The sequence below is a fragment of the Squalius cephalus genome (genome assembly GCF_949319135.1).
Source record: "Squalius cephalus genome assembly, chromosome: 17".
Lineage (NCBI taxonomy): Eukaryota > Metazoa > Chordata > Actinopteri > Cypriniformes > Leuciscidae > Squalius > Squalius cephalus.
Window position 1 is genome coordinate 5,050,561 of NC_137138.1, and position 20,000 is coordinate 5,070,560.

The 20,000-nt window shown below is 35.8% G+C and overlaps 1 protein-coding gene across 1 annotated transcript in view; it reads left to right on the forward strand.

The window, feature by feature from the left end:
• ctif (CBP80/20-dependent translation initiation factor) overlaps positions 1–20,000 on the forward strand; it is a 74,258-nt gene that overhangs the window by 32,571 nt on the left and 21,687 nt on the right. Inside the window, exons 7-9 of the mRNA XM_079847317.1 lie at positions 7,520–7,592; positions 8,590–8,666; positions 12,819–12,887. Coding sequence (XP_079703443.1) covers positions 7,520–7,592; positions 8,590–8,666; positions 12,819–12,887 — 219 coding nt within the window. The remainder of the gene's footprint in view (positions 1–7,519; positions 7,593–8,589; positions 8,667–12,818; positions 12,888–20,000) is intronic.

Below are 20,000 nucleotides of genomic sequence, written 5' to 3' on the forward strand. Positions count from 1 at the left end.
CACACATTATGGGGTTACATGATAGTTTAAGTAATTTTATGTGCTTTTATTTGGTTTTAAGTCATTTTTATTTCAGTTTTAGTCTTAATTTTAGTACTTCAACTTAAACGAAAATTAGAAATGTTGCTATTGCAACTAATTAAAATATATTAAATAAGTTAACATTTTTCATCTAATATTTATATTTTTTTATTTTCATTACAGCTATATTTCAATTAATTAATAGATTAACGATGACAACTCTGACCAGTAATCATGAAAGATTGGAAAAAGTCGTGGACATTCAGTGGTCAAAAGGTGTGGGAACCCTGTTTCTCATTCCCTCCTTTTCTTTCTCTTTGGAAAAGTTTTTATTGTTTACTGTATGTGTGTGTCAGCTGCACTGTCTGAGTGTGTACAGTTAATATACTTCGATTGTCTCTCTCTCTCTCTCTCTCTCTCTCTCTCTCTCTCTCTCTCTCTCTCTCTCTCTCTCTCTCTCTCTCTCTCTCTCTGGTCATGGTCGCATGCCAAGTGTTCGGCACTTTGACTGATGGTTCATTGTCTTCCTCATTCCACCCAGCTAGCGGCGCAGGAATTCCTGTGTCACTTTCCCTCTTGGAATTCCGCATCATTATCCGGAATGTCGTGACACCGACTCGTGAACAGGAAAAGGGTCACGTTAATACCAGAGGTGACGGCTTCAGTCATCCTGCAATAGTGATGCTAACAAAGAACCGTCTCTGTCCAGTGAACGCTAAGTTTAGAATCACAGGCTCATACCAACACATCTCACACGGGACGCTCCGGCTTTGTTCAGGCAGCCTGCAAATATCAGATATTTTTGGTGCATCCGTTCCGTGCATTATATCCTTTTATTTTTTTGTTGTCTGAATTGCAAAAGAAAATGCTTGAAATTTTAAGTTTCTGTTTTGCCGAATCAGGATCATGATCGTTAACTAAACTATAAAAACACTTCTGGTAATTGAAATAAAGCTGAAATAAAATTATATATTAGTTGAAAAACTTAAACTAAACGCAAATTTTAAATGTTTTGGCATTAAACTGAAATAAGTTTGTTGAAGCAGTAAAATGATTAACTAGAAAATAAAAACTAATACTAAAATAAAAAATAAATGTGACCTAAATAGCAATATTTATTTAAAAAAAACTAAGAAAATGACAAAAGCACATAACGAAATTACAAAAAATCTAACTAAAAATATAACAATAAAAAGGAATTCACAATAATAATAAAACTAAAATAAAAGCTAAAATAATACTGTGCCAAATAAGATTTTTTTGGCAATGTGAGCAAACCCTCCGCATAGAGTGCAACAGTCGGTTTCTTTAAGTAAAAACTTGAATATGCAAAAATTTACTTTGAACAATAACTTATAATACTGTAAAGACAGCCGTACAGTGAGCTACGAGGTTGTTCTACGATGGTATTTGCTTCTGCTGAAGCCGTCAGCCCACATTATTTCAGCTTAGTTTTAAAATAATCATGTTTAACTGTGGAATTCCTGGTGATAAACTACATTACCCATGATGCTGTACGGAAAATTCCACCAATCAGGGAGTCGGAACAAGCAAAACGCCCAAATAGCTCTTCTGCTCCGCCCACTCTTATGAAGCACTGCGAATGACGTAATATAATCAACATTTGTAAATGAGTAGTTTTATATTTCACCTTCGTTTTTAATTCAATTATGCTGTTTGCAATGCTTCATGGGATTGTAGTTCTTTCCCTCACTAAAGCCGTTAAGTACACAGTCTTGTACCTTTGTCTTTTTGACGGATTTTCAAAAACTTTTCTCCTTCAAATCAAAGTTTGTAGTGTTGTGATTTCATCTCTTTAGTTTATGGCTTTAATTAATACATTTTTAAGTCCCTATGGGGAAAAAATGAATGGAAAAAATACTTTCGTAACCAATGCTGCTGAAAAGGGGGGCGGGCACTAATGCACTCTATTGCGAGATTGGATCAAACACACAGCCAATCACAGCGCAGGAAATCAGCTAGATACTGTAAACATGGTTCTTGGTTGGTGTTTAGAACATGTATGGACTAGTTTGAATACCAAGTGGGTTCGAGTAAAAGCACTTTTCTATGAATTATTTGAAAACAGCAGTTTGAATTATTTGCAGATGTTTCCAGCGGTATGTTCACCGTTTCCAATTCCACATTCAATTTGAGAGTTTAAAAGCTGCTGGAGTGTAATATTAAAGACCTGTAGAGCCTCTCTGGCTAATCTTTCTGAAATTTGTTCCGCTCGGACTGTTTAAATCAGAGGATGTAATATTCTCTCTGTCACGGTTCGTCAGCGTCCTCTGATGGGAAACGTCTTCACTCGCTTCAGGTTAATGTCTTAATCCACAGCGTTTTCAATTCCATAACCCTCTAATATCATCTGTGGCAGGGAGAGTTCATGTTCTTTCTTAGTGTCATTTTCTTGGATGAGTTTTCTTGAGCTGTGTCGTTCTGCGGGTCGATCTCGTTAGCTCTGATGGTTGTGATGATTCTAGGGCAAAGCGTCATCATACCCACCCTGTACAATATGAACCATTCCACTGACTCGAAGACTTGGTGTTTGTTGTACTTGGTGGCTAATGGAAATAATTCAAATATAGCTTGTCAAAAAGTCAAACGAAATGCATACAAAGTCTTTTGAATTGTCTCATATCACATTATAGAACTGAGGCTCCAAGTGAAAGTGATACAGTCTCTCTTTTCTTTTCTTTTTTGTCGTTTGTGTTTTCAGTTTGTTAGTTAGATAATTCGCCAAGTTATAGTTTATAGCTGTGTAGAATTTTGTGGTTAGTGTTAGATATTGTTATGCGTTATTTTTGTTAAACTTTCTTTTTAATTTTTATAAGAATTTTCCAATAATATTTCATTGTGTGTGTGTGTGTGTGTGTGTGTGTGTGTATATATATATATATATATATATATATATATATATATATATATATATATATATATATATATATATATATATATATACACACTCACCTAAAGGATTATTAGGAACACCTGTTCAATTTCTCATTAATGCAATTATCTAATCAACCAATCACATGGCAGTTGCTTCAATGCATTTAGGGGTGTGGTCCTGGTCAAGACAATCTCCTGAACTCCAAACTGAATGTCAGAATGGGTAAGAAAGGTGATTTAAGCAATTTTGATCGTGGCATGGTTGTTGGTGCCAGATGGGCCGGTCTGAGTATTTCACAATCTGCTCAGTTACTGGGATTTTCACGCACAACCATTTCTAGAGTTTACAAAGAATGGTGTGAAAAGGGAAGGCTAGAGGTCAGAGGAGAATGGGCCGACTGATTCAAGCTGATAGAAGAGCAACTTTGACTGAAATAACCACTCGTTACAACCGAGCATTGTTTCTGACCATGTCCATCCCTTTATGACCACCATGTACCCATCCTCTGATGGCTACTTCCAGCAGGATAATGCACCATGTCACAAAGCTCGAATCATTTCAAATTGGTTTCTTGAACATGACAATGAGTTCACTGTACTAAAATGGCCCCCACCACAGTCACCAGATCTCAACCCAATAGAGCATCTTTGGGATGTGGTGGAACGGGAGCTTCGTTCCCTGGATGTGCATCCCACAAATCTCCATCAACTGCAAGATGCTATCCTATCAATATGGGCCAACATTTCTAAAGAATGCTTTCAGCACCTTGTTGAATCAATGCCACGTAGAATTAAGGCAGTTCTGAAGGTGAAAGGGGGTCAAACACAGTATTAGTATGGTGTTCCTAATAATCCTTTAGGTGAGTGTGTGTGTGTGTGTATATATATATATATATATATATATATATATATATATATATATATATATATATATATATATATATATATATATATATATAACTGTCTTAATTTAAATGTAATTATTTAAATATTCTATAATATATTATATATTTTTTTATTAATTGTGTGTGCGTGCATATATGTGTGTGTATAGTTTTAATCCAAATATATATTTTTATGTATATACTGGATATACTATACTATATATACAGGTGCTGGTCATATAATTAGAATATCATCAAAAAGTTGATTTATTTCAGTAATTCCGTTAAAAAAGTGAAACTTGTATATTATATAGACTCATTACATGCAAAGTGAGATATCTCAAGCCTTTATTTGTTATAATTTTGATGATTATGGCTTACAGCTTGTGAAAACCACAAAATCAAAATCTCAGAAAATTAGAATATTACATGAAATCACACAGTAATTACACAGTGATACCATGGTCATTGAACCAGGTTTTGGTTCTTTTGGCAGTGTGGGCAGGTGCAAATCCTGCTGGAAAATGAAGGAAGCATGAAGTGCTCTGGAAATGTCCTGGTAGACGGCTGCGTTGACTCTGGATTTAATAAAGCACAGTGGACCAAAGTCCTCTTTTCTGATGAGAGCAAATTTTGCATCTCATTTGGAAACCAAGGTCCCAGAGTCTGGAGGAAGAATGGAGAGGCACACAATCCAAGATGCTTGAAGTCCAGTGTGAAGTTTCCACAGTCTGTGTTGGTTTGGGGAGCCATGTCATCGGCTGGTGTTGGTCCACTGTGCTGTCCACTCAACACAGCCGTCCACCAGGACATGTCCAGAGCACTTCATGCTTCCTTCAGCAGACAAGCTTTATGGAGATGCTGACTTCATTTTCCAGCAGGATTTGCACCTGCCCACACTGCCAAAAGAACCAAAACCTGGTTCAATGACCATGGTATCACTGTGTAATTACTGTGTGATTTCATGTAATATTCTAATTTTCTGAGATTTTGATTTTGTGGTTTTCACAAGCTGTAAGCCATAATCATCAAAATTATAACAAATAAAGGCTTGAGATATCTCACTTTGCATGTAATGAGTCTATATAATATACAAGTTTCACTTTTTTAATGGAATTACTGAAATAAATCAACTTTTTGATGATATTCTAATTATATGACCAGCACCTGTATGTATGTATATATATATATATATATATATATATATATATATATATATATATATATATATATATATATATATATATATATATATATATACTCATTAAGTATCCCACATTTTTATTAAGTATGTTTCATATATTATGGTCAAATAATATCTTAAAATTAAATGTCACACATTATTTAACCATAAATACTGTAATACACCATTTTATGTAGATCTTATTTTAGTAATTTTATTGTTCATACAATAAAATTGTATTTCTAATATTTTTTTATTATTATACTGTTTATTGCTATTTTAGGCAGCACGACAAAGTACTCTAGTCAATGTAATATCCTGGTATATACATGGAATGGGAGGAGTAGACATTTGACTGACAGAGTTCTCACGGTTGCATCATCATTACGACCAATCAGGTCAGAGTGGGAGGAGTCTTGTAAGGCACTCTGTGAACATGGATTCCGTTGTGACCTTTGACCTCTGGAATGTGGCGGTATGCATACGTTTCCCTTCCCGCCCTCTCTAGTCACATCTGCGCTGACCAACAGTCCTGCAGCCCAGGGGTCAAAGGTCACACTCAGCAGGGACTTGCCCAGCCGAGTGTGTATGTGTGTGTGTGTCACTTGCTTTGATCTGTCAGCCGTCCTGCACAGGGCACACACACTCATTCGTATTGTTTCACATTTTAAAAAAAAACAACGAACCCTTATTTAAAATAAACAAAAGGCCTCCTCCCTGCTGTCCTTTATTCTGCAATAATTATTCATCACATACCGTTCGGATGCTTACATTTGTGGCTGTATGTATTTCAAAATACGTCTCGGTGTATGTTCAAACAAAACCTGATTTCTTTGCGCTTCCTTTAAAGAATTATAACAAGTTTTTTGTGCACAAGAATAATAATTGAGGACTTTAATCATGTCAAACGAAAACTCGTGCCTCGCTTTCCTTCGTTTCACGCTTGTGTAAATATTGACATATTTAGGCGCTTTGAAGTCTGAATGTGTTTCGTGTGGTTGCGATTATCATCTGGAGAACATTACAGCGGAGACGTCCAACTTGTGACATCCTGCAGGACTGCAACAGTAGCTCCACACACACACACACACACACACACACACACACACTGGAGATGAATGGAGGTTTGCGGACACGCCTCTCTCAGCCACGGAGGAAGTTCCTCATGATTTGAGAAACTCAGACTTGATGGATTCTGATGGGGCGAAACCCAAAATGACAGTCGTAACCTCACAAGTCTTTCCGTTGTCTGTGTTCGCTTGTTTTCCACAGACATCTGGCACAGATCAGATCTTGTTGCTTGCATGTAAACAGCAAAAAGCTTATTAGATGAGACTTTTTGGTATCTGATATTGGCCAGTTTTAAATATGGACATCTGAGGCACATCTGAACACTCATCATATCCAATTCTCCTCTGAATTCAGGAGTTTCGGCATGTGAAACAAATGTTATCAATAATGTAAGGTGGGTCTTGTTTTTAGCCATGTGTATTCCATTGGATTGTAATCATTGCTCAACTGTCAAGTTATATCTCATTATTGTCAAGCAAATATAAAATATGAGACAAAATATATACACTGCCGATCAAAAACATTTTGTATGTTTTCAAAATCATTTGTGAAGGATCATGTGACGCTGAAGAATGGAGTAATGATGCTGAAAATTCAGCTTTGATCACAGGAATAAATTACATTTTAATATAATATTCACATAGAAAATAGTTATTTTAAATTGTAATATTATTTCAAAATATTACTGATTTTACTGAACAAGATTTTTTTTAAAAGAAGAGACTTTATTATTTATAAATCGTAATTATTCCAAACCGGTAGTATTATTATGGTTTTTTTTAAATGCATTATATTTGTGTCTTCTGTACAAAAATTAACTTCATTTTTTATAATTACAAATATTATTATGTTACCGTTTTGAAAATCATGTTGAAAATAATATAAAAAATGTATTGTCCATATGCATTGCAGTGAAGAAAGTTTCAGGCAAGATGTGCGTAACTATCGTGATGAAATAGGGTTTTTCAGCTTATGTAAAGTGCTTTGGATTTTATAAATGTTCATTTGAATTTCAAGCTGTTTATTACAATAACCCTTCTTATAGTCATGTAGACTGGCCTTTATATGTAAAAGAGAGGCCAGAATACTCTTCAAACATTCACTGTTAGTGTTTCTGCTGAAGAAAGTATGTAATACAGGTTTAAAATCACGTGAGAGTGAGTCAATGATGACAGTTTTCATTTCTGAATGATTTTTCAGAAGTTTTTATTTCAGTATGGGTCGGTGAAGGTCCAGCCAGGTCTCTGACGCAGTGTATTTATCATTATGAATGCATCAGGAGGTTTATTTTCTGAAGTTTCAGTTGTTTTTTTGTAATAAACGTGATGGCTGGCGACTCTCTGTGTCCGACTTTGGCTGTGTTTCTGTGTGGAGGCGGGGTTAAGCGTTAGAAGCCCTTATTACCAAGCCGACAAGGAAAAGCAGCCAATTACACTAATCTCCTGCCACATCTGTGTCCAATCAGAGGCAGCCAATCAGCATACAGTGGTTTTGGCTTCAGAGACTTAGAAGGGTTAGAAACAGAAACCCAGAGGACCGTGTGTGTGTGTGTGTGTGTGTGTGTGTGTGTGTGTGTGTGTGTGTGTGTGTGTGTGTGTGTGTGCGCTGCTACTACTGCAGCTCAGAGCTCAAGAATGTTCCATTATGCTGTGAAATGGAAGGTTGTCAGAGTTTAGAGTTTTATTTCCCATCATGCACCAGTACTTGTTTCCCAGATCTGGCCGATAAACTTTGGCGTTTTAACCCCCTGCAGGACCCAAGAGAAATCTCTTTCAAACTTTATCTTATCTTCAGTTCATGGTGCTGTCGATGTTGTGGTTCTCTTGTGTTTGCAGATCATGTTCACACAGCAGAACACACTGCAGACTGACCTCTGAAGTCACATGCACAAAATGATCGTATTTTCGTGTGAAACAATATTATGAATAATGAAGGGAGGGACTTGATTCTAAACATCTGTATTTGATTGAATTGAATTGCGCAGATGTCAAGTAATGGGGTCATATTTGACAATTTCATGTCATTACTTTAAAGTTATAAGCTATTTTGTACAAATAGAACCAGGATATATGAATGCATGTATGTGTATATGAATGTATATCGTACACATGTACAGTATATAAACATATATATACATATATGATATTCTAGATATATATGTAAATGTGTATATAAATGTATATATGCACATATAAATGTGCACAAATAAATATGATTTAATTAAAATATTAAGAAATACAAAAAATATTCCATCCTGGTTGTATTTATTGTACACAAGTAAAAAAATGTTTTAATTAAATCTCTTGATGTGTTTATGGGAAAATGTGCATAATTATCATGAAAATAATATTGCAATTATAAAAATATGAATTCTTTTTAAATAAACCAACAAATAAAAACTTTATGCAATATGAAATCTCACTTTTTAATTAATTTATTTTTTGTGTGATTCATATATATATTTAACTGTAAAGATGTATTTTGTTGTTGTGTTTCTGATGTGTGTTCTGGTTTGTTCTCTCTCTCTGTCTGCAGGTCTTTCCTCCTCTGCCTAATGAAGCTGAGATCGCACACACTAAAAAACTGTTTCGCCGCCGCAGAAATGACCGCCGGTGAGTCACTCAGTCTCAAAACACGACATGACCTTCTCTTTACGTTACCGTCGGACTCTCTTCCAGTTGTTCAGCGAGAACGTTGAGCGCAGGGCACTGATGTTAGACTCGCAAAGCAGAAAACACACCAGCTCACACTTTCCAATGTAACGAGAGCGTCAGCCAGTGTGTTTGTGTTGTGTTTGGAGTATCTGCATGTTCTTTACTCATAATCTTCACTGTTAATCCACAAAACCACTTCCACCTTTCTGCTTTTACGTTTTGACTTTGACCTCATCGGAAACAGTTCTCTGTTGCAATTTGCAGTTGCTAAGAAACTGCAAAAAAAGAAAATATTTTGGTCCAAACTTGTGCAAAAGAAAAGGAGAAAGCAGAGGGTGAAAGCAAGCAAAACCCTTCTATTATTCAAGGCTTTGTTAATGCAAAGAAAAGCTCTCGTTGTCATCGGCCTGATGTCCTTGTGTGTGGAACCCAGTCCGACTGGATTTCTTCAGTGGATGTGTGCTTTGTGGTGCCGCCGTATTCAAGGACGTTTATACAGTACTGAGGTTTTTGCTTTGACGGGGCGTGTGGGACAGAATAGATGGTTTGTTTGTGAAGAAAGGCTCCCAGATTCACTTTGGCCCAGAATGCACTGGTGGTTTTGAAGCCTAAATACAATCGGCAGAAGTATAAAGCTAAACGTGGGCTATAAACGAACTACACCACGGTCACATGACTTCCGGATTCACTCTTTCAGTTTATAATTAAAAAACATTTTCCCTGAAAGTTTGAGTTAGAATAGTTCGCAAGAGCGTGATCATAGACACAACAAGGCTGTAAAAGTGGACTATTCTGGAATTGGATGCTTGTTATAAAATTAAAATTTTGATTCCTCTCTTTGATTCCTTTGTGTGCATTTTAAGATGACTTTACCTGCACGTCGTTTTCTGTTCTGCTCACACATCCAAAGCACGCTCACAGAAAAAGTGATTTTAATGTTATTTTAAACCATTCAAACGCGAGAAGACCTTTTCTGTGCTACACACACACATCCAAAACGACGTGCACACCTCTCATACTGAATAGTCGGCGATGTTGAAGTTCTCTTCCACGTCTTTTTGCACTTGAACGGACAAATACACACAAAAAATCTGTCAAAATATACTCATAAACACAGTGGGTTGTGTTTCAAGTGAACGTAAAGACAAATAAACGCATGTGTAACTGTATATTGGATCCATATAATCCATAATATATTGGATCCGTATAATCCGTAATATATAATAACATAAATCAGACGACAAAATATAAAGAGAAAATTCACTCGCTGTTCTTACATTTTGTAACTATATTTGTAATGTTTTTTATAAATTGCATTGTTATTTTACCTTTGATTACATTTTCTGTACCTGAATACCTAAAACAGTTTATCTCAATCATTTAGTGAATGTTATCAGTTATTTATTTATTTATTTATTTATTTTTGCCTGATTGGAATTGAAATTTGGAATCGATAAGAATCTGAATCGATAAGCAGAATCGAAATCGTTAAAATGTAAACGATACCCAACCCTATAGTGAGTAGATGAGTTTTCCTGTGTTAGGATGTTTAATGTACAACCTCTGTAGTCCTATTTAGACACTTGTCAGCAAGTAAAATAAAAAAACAAGGGGGTATTACTGGTGTATTTGATGTTTGAGAATAAAACGTGACTATTTTGAGCTTGTGTCCCCCACTAGGGATGCATCGATATGAAATTTTGGGCCGATAACCGATAATTCTTTATATTTGAAAGCTGATAACCGATATATTGGCCTATCCAAATTTATATAGAATTCTTTCAAGCCTGATTACAAAAAAAACAAAAGTCTCACCATTAAAAGCCATGTCTCAAGCACACAATTATAATGTTCTCATCATAATTGTATGTCTCCTATACGACAGACTTGCACTGCACATGTTACACTTAACTGTATCTTCCTTTCAAAGTGATTCCAATCATATTTCAAGAAATTCACAACCATCAAGTGTCTCAGTTGAAGGAAATAATCCATTATTTATCAGCTTTAATATATCGGCCAAATTTTATTATCGAGCCGATAACCATAACATAAAAATGAACATATATCGGCCGATACCGATATGGCGGCCGATATACGGTGCATCCCTATCCACCACAGACCTTATTTTAGACATTTAACCAAAAACCTGTTAAGTTCGGGGCGATGGAACCGGAAGTGCTAAAAAAGTGGCTACATAAAAACCTCATGCCTGCAGCTCTCTATAACACCACCCACAGCACCTTTGCATTGTGTTTGCAAGTTTTGCGCAGGCAAATTTTTGCATGTTTTACTTGGACTTTGACTACAAAAGTTAGAAGTAGGAGTAAAGACAATCTAGAGAATAAATCTTTCAAATTTAGAGAGTGTGTGCGAGTTCACCTCACTACACAAGACGATTCTCTTCCCACATCTCTCTCTCTCTCTCTCTCTCTTCCACTCCTCTAGCAGAAGGCTTTTCAGCCTGTTATTGCTGGTGTTGGCCACCCACAATGCTTTGCTTCTGCCAGAGAGGACCCTGCGGTCATGTTGTTTGTTGGCATCAGTTCTTGCCTTTTCTTTCTCTCTCGCTCTCGAGATTAGTTTGCTGAATCGAAACATCTTTGCAGTCACATTTATGAAATGCAGCATATTCTGTTGACAGAATCTTGCAGGAAAGCAGTTTAGATTTATTAAGAGCCAGTCAAACTAATGAAAGGTTCATCAGAGCCTGTGTGTATGTGTTTGCATGTGTTTATCCATGTAAACTCACACATGCTCACAGGTATCGGGTCTTTTAGTATAAAGGACAGTTTGAGTTTGACATCGGCAGATTCATCTGGTGTTGGTTACAAAATTTGGCCTTGTCATTTTGTGTCATTTATGTATGTATGTATGCATTTTGTTTGTGAAAAAGAAATGAATACTTTTATTCAGCATTATTTGAATAATTAATGTGCATTATATGATCAAAAGTGACAGTAAAGAGTCAAAGACAGTAAAAAGGTTCTGTTTGAAATAAATTCTGCTCTTTTAAATTTCATTAAAGAATCCAGAAAAAAACAAGTATAACGGTTTCCGCAAAAATCTGAAGCACAACTGTTTTCAACATTGATAATAATAATGAATGTTTCTTGAGCAAAAAAAAAAATCATCATATTAGAATGATGAAGGATCATGTGACACTGAAGACTGGAGTAATGATGCTGAAAATACAGCTTTGATCACAGGAATAAATTACATTTTAACTTGCATTCAAATAGAAACAGCTATTTTAAATTGTAATAATATTTCACAATTTTACAGTTTTTACATCAAATAAATGCAGCCTTGGTGAACTATATATATATTTATTATATAAATATAAATATATAATATTTTTTTATTTATTTAATTTTTTTCATAAAATGCTTTAGTTTGAGGCAAAGGAATCTGCTTTTTTCCAGGTCAGTTTGGGTTATGTTGCGTGTTTCAGTAGTTTAGAGCTTATAAAGAAGCTCAGCAGGATAATCTACAGCACCTGATGGACTGGAATAAACTCAGACCCTGTTCACCCTCCGGATGAGGAGTGATGGTGGACCGTCACACTGGAAAAGACAAAGACCACATGGTCACAAAACCCATCAAAACAAATTGGGGGGGTTTCTTTGAGGATCCCTGTCATAGGAATTGTGCGTGCTACTCGCAGTCAAAGTGCTCCGTTGCATCTAAAGAAACTTCCATTGTGGAAACCCTCCTTTTCATATTCACTGCAACGTTTCTTTGGCTTTTGTAGCATCATGTAGATGCCATGTCATTCAGTTGCTGCCCTTAAACCCTGTAGCTCTTATAGCATTTTATAGTCATTTTATTTATTTAGTTATTTTTTTATTTTATAATTTTTATTTTATTTTATCTTTTGAGTAGATTTCATATTTTATTGTATTTTTTATTTTATTTTAGTATTTTAATGTAGATTTCATAACTGTCCCAATCATTTATTCTTGCATTTATGTCTTAGATTTTACTGTTCCATCTCCTCCTTTTTCGTTTGCTCTTCCTGTTTCTTTTAGTTCTCTCGTGTCTTCTTGTGTTCCTTTCCACCTTCTCATCCACTCTTGTTCACGTATCATCTCCCTGTCGTACCCGTAGCCGATCCAACCCGCCCCAGGATGATCTGACGGTGCTGCTGCTAGCCGAGGGGAAACGGCAAGTGTCCAGGTCAGTGTCTCAAACGGGTCCAGCTCCAAGCAGCTCTTCTGAATCCTGTCCGCTCACTCTTGTCCTTCCACTTACAAACCGGACTTCTGAACTGCTTGTGGGATCAACCCGCTCATGGGATTCAAACTAACCATCTTCTTCTGGCCTGGAATTGTGTCCGTGTGAAACCTGTTTGCTTTATTCTGCTTGCACAACAAATCCTGATCACTGTACAGTGTGTTCTCTTCCTCTCACTTCGGTTGAGTCATCATTAATCCTCAAAGCGTCTCCGTAGTTCGGAACGGAAATCCAAATCACAGGCGGGGTGGCATCATTAAGATGGCGGGTAAGAGGGAATGTTAATGAAGATCATTATGGGAATGATTTGAGAAGATCTAGTGGAGTGAAAGGAGTGCTAGACATTAGTGGTCGACTGATTATTAACTTATTATTTGATGGCCAATGCTGATAAAAAGCATATTTTGATATTTATATTAATTTGATTAATGTGTATATATATATATATATATATATATATATATATATATATTCATATTCATGCTTACATACATGCATACATTTATTTATATATATATATATACATATACAAATAATTTTTTTATATATATGTATATACACACACACATTTATATTAATTTGACTTGATGTTTACTAAAATAAATTGATCATGTTAAAAAACTGATGACAAAATAAACAGAATAATACATTTCTATTAATAATATTTAATGTTATAATAAACTCATATTATAATAGTTACTTTATTTTGACAGTTCTTAGCGCTATCAAAATAAAAGTCCTTCTTCCTGCAAAAACTAAAAATGTATCGTCAAATGGCAATAATTAAAAAAGCCAAATACTGGCTGATATATCGGTCAGCCGCTGCTAGACATGGAGGCTGATTCTTCTAGAGATTATCTGTTTTACATGGTGGAGATCTAGTATGTATTCTGTGAAGTAAAGTTTGGGTTATAGACTTAGAGTAAACAGCATGTTTAATTGGACAAAATGCAGAGAAACTTTAATTATCACAGCCTATCTTTTATTTGTTATTTGTCCCCTTGAATATTTTGGAAGGATTTGTTTTTCGATTTTTGATCAGCAGATTTGCATTGCAGGCTTCTCTTCCTCAGTCTTATTTTGGTTTGTGTCAGATTAAAATGGTTTCTGCTGTGAGTGAACTCTTTAACTTGAAAACGAGAAACTGGCGTGAAGTGTGGAGATTCCCATCAGTGACAGACCTGTCAGTCAGGGTTTATCTTGTGTAAAGCAGACACATTATGCTTCTGTTATGTAAGAGGTTTTCACATAACTTCTTGTTGTATTGTTGTGTGTGTGAGTGTGTGTCCGAGTGAGAATGAGAGTAGGGAAGGGTTGGGTGTGGACACCATTCAATCTGGCTCTTGCTCTGCTTAAAAAAACTTAAGTGTCTTTCTCTCTCTCTCTCTCTCTCTCTCTCTCTCTCTCTCTCTCTCTCTCTCTCTCTCTCTCTCTCTCACTCACTCACTCACTCACTCACTCACTCACTCTCTCTCTCTCTCTCTCTCTCTCTCTCTCTCTCTCTCTCTCTCTCTCTCTCTCTCTCTCTCTCTCTCTCTCTCTCTCTCTCACACACACACACACACACACACACACACACACACACACACACACACACACACACACACACACACACACACATACAAAAAAAAAATGGAAATCTGTCTTGTTTAAAACATTTTTTTTAAATGATCAGAATCACCATTATAGAGGAGACCTATTATGCCCTTTTAGAAAGTCTTTATTTGTTTTTGTGCTCTAATAGGGATGTCCCGCGTGACGTCACGCCATTTGGAGCAGCCATTTTGACGGTATAGAAAATCCTAAACCGCTGGTCATAATACAGGTCGTCGTGAAATATTCACCAGAGAATGTCTAATATGGCTCTGTATTCACCTATTTTTCTATCATGCCCGAGCGATGCTGTGATACCGATAGCCTGCTAAGCTTGTGTATGCTTTTAATGAAGCTCCGGTGTAGCGTGATGGGAAGTGAATAAGGTAACTTAGCTGTAAATGTCACCGAACTCAATGTCAGGAAGATTTTCTACACATTTAATGTCTGTAAAAAGAACTTGTGGTGCTTCATAAGGATCTACGATTACTAATTCCTTTATCTTCCTCTTGTATATTTCTTTTTGTCATGACATGGCGTGAAGAGTTAGCTGACGGCCGCTGTGCTAATAATAGATAATGGTCAGTGTTCGTCGCTGAAGTGCGTGAGAACAAATGAATAACATCAGTGTGAACCACGAACATTTATTTATTTTAATAAAAATTTTTAATTTTAATCATTCTGTGTCATTTTTCAATGTCAATCTTTTCATTATTTACATGTTTATGCCCAAAATGCTATAATATTCAAAGTAGTTGACTGTCATTCTCCTCTATCCGGTGTACATTAACGTTATTGATTAAATAGCCTAACGTTAGCCTATTTAACATCGTTACTAGGCACGATCGCGAGCATTCATTCAACTATTTTAAAAGACTGGAATAAACACCAGCACACACAAGCAATCTTTATAGTCAATTTAATTAAAAAATGTAAACTCAACAGGTAAGAAATGTCAGAAAGAGAAGAAAAAAAAACTGTTAATGGGAAGACGAGCATATGACTGCTGCAGCTTAGTGGATAAATATATTTAGCCTATTTATTATTCAGAATGCACAGTTGGAAAGAAAATATATTTATAGGAACATTACAGCAGGCTCAAGATAATTAATACAGTGACCATTATATACTATTATATTATTTTAATCAATTCGCAGTCATAAAACATGTGATAATCCGCATTCTCATGTATGTAGGTGCGCTGAAGTATTCCGTCAAAATGGCTGACACGCGGCTAGAGGTCACGTGACTGGGAGATCCCTATAGAACAGGTTTTCATCCTTGAATGTTCATTATTTCTCTCATATTCTCCATTGTTGCAGCTCCTCTTCTCCCAGTCTGTCAGTAACACTCTGTTTAGTTCCTGTCTCTATGAAGCCCCTCCTTCTGAAAAGCACACTGTGCTCTGATTGGTCGGCTTGAGCAGTGTGTTGTGATTGGTCAAGCGCTAGAGTGTGTTCGGGAAATGTCCCGCCCCTTACCATAACCATGAGTTTCAACACACTACTAACATATTTCAATATACAACTATATAGAGCAAGGTTTTGGACCAATGAGATTTCAGTGTGGGCGGAGCTACCCTGCATTATCATGCTGTGCTTGTAATTGTCATTGCAGGTTAAAACAAAACAATAATATAGAAGAAATGGTGTGTTATTTTTTCGTGTCACGTCTGGTTAAGATGTTCTGTTGGGTTTATTAGGTTTATTAAGGTTAATTTCTTCATCGAACTGAGATCTTGATTCACCTCATGTATCTGAAGTCTCTCGCATGTGATTCTGTTGAGCAGATGTTTGATTTTAATTAAACAGAAATGCTTTGACTCCTCTCCAAAACACAATTAAGGACTTCATCATAATCAACTCCAAATTAAAGCTACACTGTGTGATATTTTCCCCCATCTAGCGCTGAAATTGTATATGACTACCCAGTGAATATTAGTTTCTGTTCCTTTCAATTCCGAGGGCGTTTTAACTCCTACGGTGGCCGTATTATTCCAAGATTAACATGGCTTCCAGTTCGACTTCGTCCAATTGCGCCTTTAAAACTATCACCTGTGATCTGTTGCAGCACAGATTTATGTTACAAGGTAAACAATACTTTTTCACCATTGACGTGAGGAAAAGTAACGCAAGTTATACTAGAGGTCGTTCTGGCGTTATGCACAACCATGCTATGGTTAGACAAGCAACTATAAAACTTTGAACTTACACAAATAGGCTGAATTACCTGCCGAGAAGAAAGCAGGCAACTTCGGCGTCTGTTTTAAAATCTTTGCTCCTCATGAGCTCTTTCCATCTGGGAAAAGTTACTCCAGTATTGACTTTGGTCTTTTTGATTTGCCTGTCGCGTTGACGTTTTAATTCTCTCTTTCGCTTCCTTGGCGACTCTGCTACATGTCCTCGAAAATAGGCGTGATCCTCCATCAGCAATCTTTCAAATCTGCCGGCAGTCGCGAGTAATCTCCCCCTCGCATTCGTCACGGTGTCACTGAGTGTAAAGCGTGAAAGGCGAAGCTTGAATTTACAGGTATGTCCCTCTTTGGCTAATGTAGTTTCAAGATGGAGGGGCAACATGGCGACCAGCATTCGAACCCCTCACCCGTATGTACTTTCAATGGCAGATTATAAACTTACAAGAATACTTTATTACTTGAAAGAAGTAAATATACATAATGAGCATTTATTTTTGAAAAAACTAAGAGTTTTTTGCTAAGAATCAACTAAAAAAATTACACAGTGTAGCTTTAAACTTTTCTTCAAAGATTCTTTTCATCCAATTTTTTTTAACACTTTTTTTTTTGCCTTGAACACTTGATGAAATTAGTTAAAATGTTAAAACTGCATGTCTTTTTATTGCAGAATAGGTTACTGTTTATATATAAACAGTTTGTGTGTGTGTGTGTATATATATAATATATATATATATATATATATATATATATATATATATATATAAAGTTATTTTTTACTTATATTTTAAGAAATTAACATTTAATTAATATACATTAATATGCATTAATATACATTTTACAATAAATTCACATAGAAAACAGCTATTTCAAATTTTAATAATATTTCACAATATTGCTATTTTACTGTATTTTTTGATCAAATAAATGCAGTCTTGGTGAACAGAAGAGACTTCTTTCTAAAACATAATTACAAAATGATGTTCCCGTGGAGCGACGCCAAGGGTTAACCCACATAAAGCCTGGAGAATGTCACGGTCAGCACCTCGACGTCTTATTTTCAAGCTGTCATTCAACACACTCAGTGTGCATCTCCCCTAAAATTAACCCCTCGTAAAACCAAAACACCATGGTCAAACATGACCTTAACCTGGATGTCTCGCTCTAAAGCTGTCAATCAAACGTAAAACCTGTCCTCGCAGCGAGGAGATTCCCGTGTGTGTGGCATCATGTGTGTGTGAGGTTATGTAGGTTAACGGTCACTAGTGAAGACGTTAGTCTTTGAAGTGTCCACTGATGTTGTCGATTTTCGATGGTCATTGCGTGTTCGCTCCAGGCCTCTGTACGCTTGTTTGCTCTTCATAGAAGCAGTGAGATTGACCTTGTTCCTTCACTGGAAGATTGTGCACAACAGTGCTGGAATATGGTACAAATAGCCTGCAAAAACCTCTAATTTCTTTATTGCTATAAATCTAGACATTTAAGCCTAACTTTATGTATTTGAATTGCATAGAAAATGTCCATCCATTTAGATTACAGTTTGAACATAAACTAAAAAACTTAATCTGATGCATGTTTGTCAGTGATACATCGGTAAGATTTCTGTAATAGTCCTAATAAACTGAATGTGTTTTAAATACACAGTAATCAGGTTTATGTTTTCATCATTAAATCAAATTTCTTTCGATCTCATACATTTTAACTAATTAAATATCGCTTGTTCCACAGATACACTATTTTAACCGTGCTCATACTTTTTATTTGAATACATTTAATTGTTTTCACAATTAACAGGTTTAAGCTGATTCTAAGCATAAATAATTGCATTTTGAAAATATATTTATTATTTAAATAAAATTACTATGTAAATAGTTAATTTATGCCATGGTGTTTTTTTTGTTTGTTTGTTTTTTTTTTTTTTTTAGTGCAGAAATCTTACCCGTTTCTTACCTATTTTATTTATATGCATATAAAAATATGAAAAATATGCATCACATTAAGTTTTGTCAGTTAAATCTGTGTAATACAAATGTATGGAAATTTTATATGCAATTCAAATACATAAAGCATAAATTGCCTAACAACGGCTTCACGGGGTTTATTGATTTTATAAAAAGGTTAGTCAAAAAAAAATGTATTTTAATATTTAGATGCAGTGGTGCAATAATACTGATGTAATGAGGTCACAGGCTCAACCAATCAGAATCAAGGACCAGAACTATCTGTTTTATAATCTTAGATTTAGGTCTTTAGATACATTTATTGAATTCTATATTAACATATGTTGCTGTACAAGTTGGTTTTTGTTTAGTCATAGTGAAATCTCATTGGTCCAGAAATCCTGAATATGTTTAGATTGGCTTTATGCAGATTTTTGCTTTCAGTGATGCCTGAAAAATACGATTGAAACTCAATTTGCACTTAACTTGGATGGAGTTCATTAAATTTTGTTTGTGCAATTTGTAACTTGTTTAAATGGCTTGAATCCAAATATTGTCTTCTCTTACAAAGTCTGATTATTGCAGACAGTGACACTAACATTTGTTCACACAGACGTAATGATTAATGACACGCACATAACGTGTATTATACCATGTAAAACTAATTAAAATATAAACTAATGATTTAAAAATGTGTTATTTGACAAGTGACCATGGTATAAGCGGGTTAATGCCCTTCGAGGTGTCCATTGTCAGGTATAAATGGATAATACTTCTCTGCGTTTCGGACGGTTCATGCCTCGCCGTCGTCCATTAATACCTGACAATGGACACCTCGTCGGGCATTAACCCTTACGTAGCGCATTCAGTGCTCTTAATGCATGCGGACGCAGACAGCACATGTCAGCGTGTCTATATGTGTGCAAACACATGTAATGTACACACAGGCGTGTGTGAATGTAAAGCCGTAATCCAGTGTTGATCGGGATGACTGGAGTTCTGCTGGTGAAGATAGATCATCCCGTCAGACTGGTGCAAACATGGAGATCGGGGTGATTACACACTGACTCACATCTGCTGTAAATCATTACACACATTCACAAACACACTCTGTGTGGCTGCAGTTTATTAGTCGTGGTATTTAAGTCAATCATCACTATTACTAATGCTCATATTTGGGGTTAAGGCCTGTTCACACTGTAAAGAAACTCTATTGATGTCCACACACCAACACATAAAGACATTCTGTTAATCAGCTGAAAATCATTTTGAAAATATTGATCTTCTCTGTGGTTATTGTTATATTTGTGGTGTGGATGTCTCTATCATCAA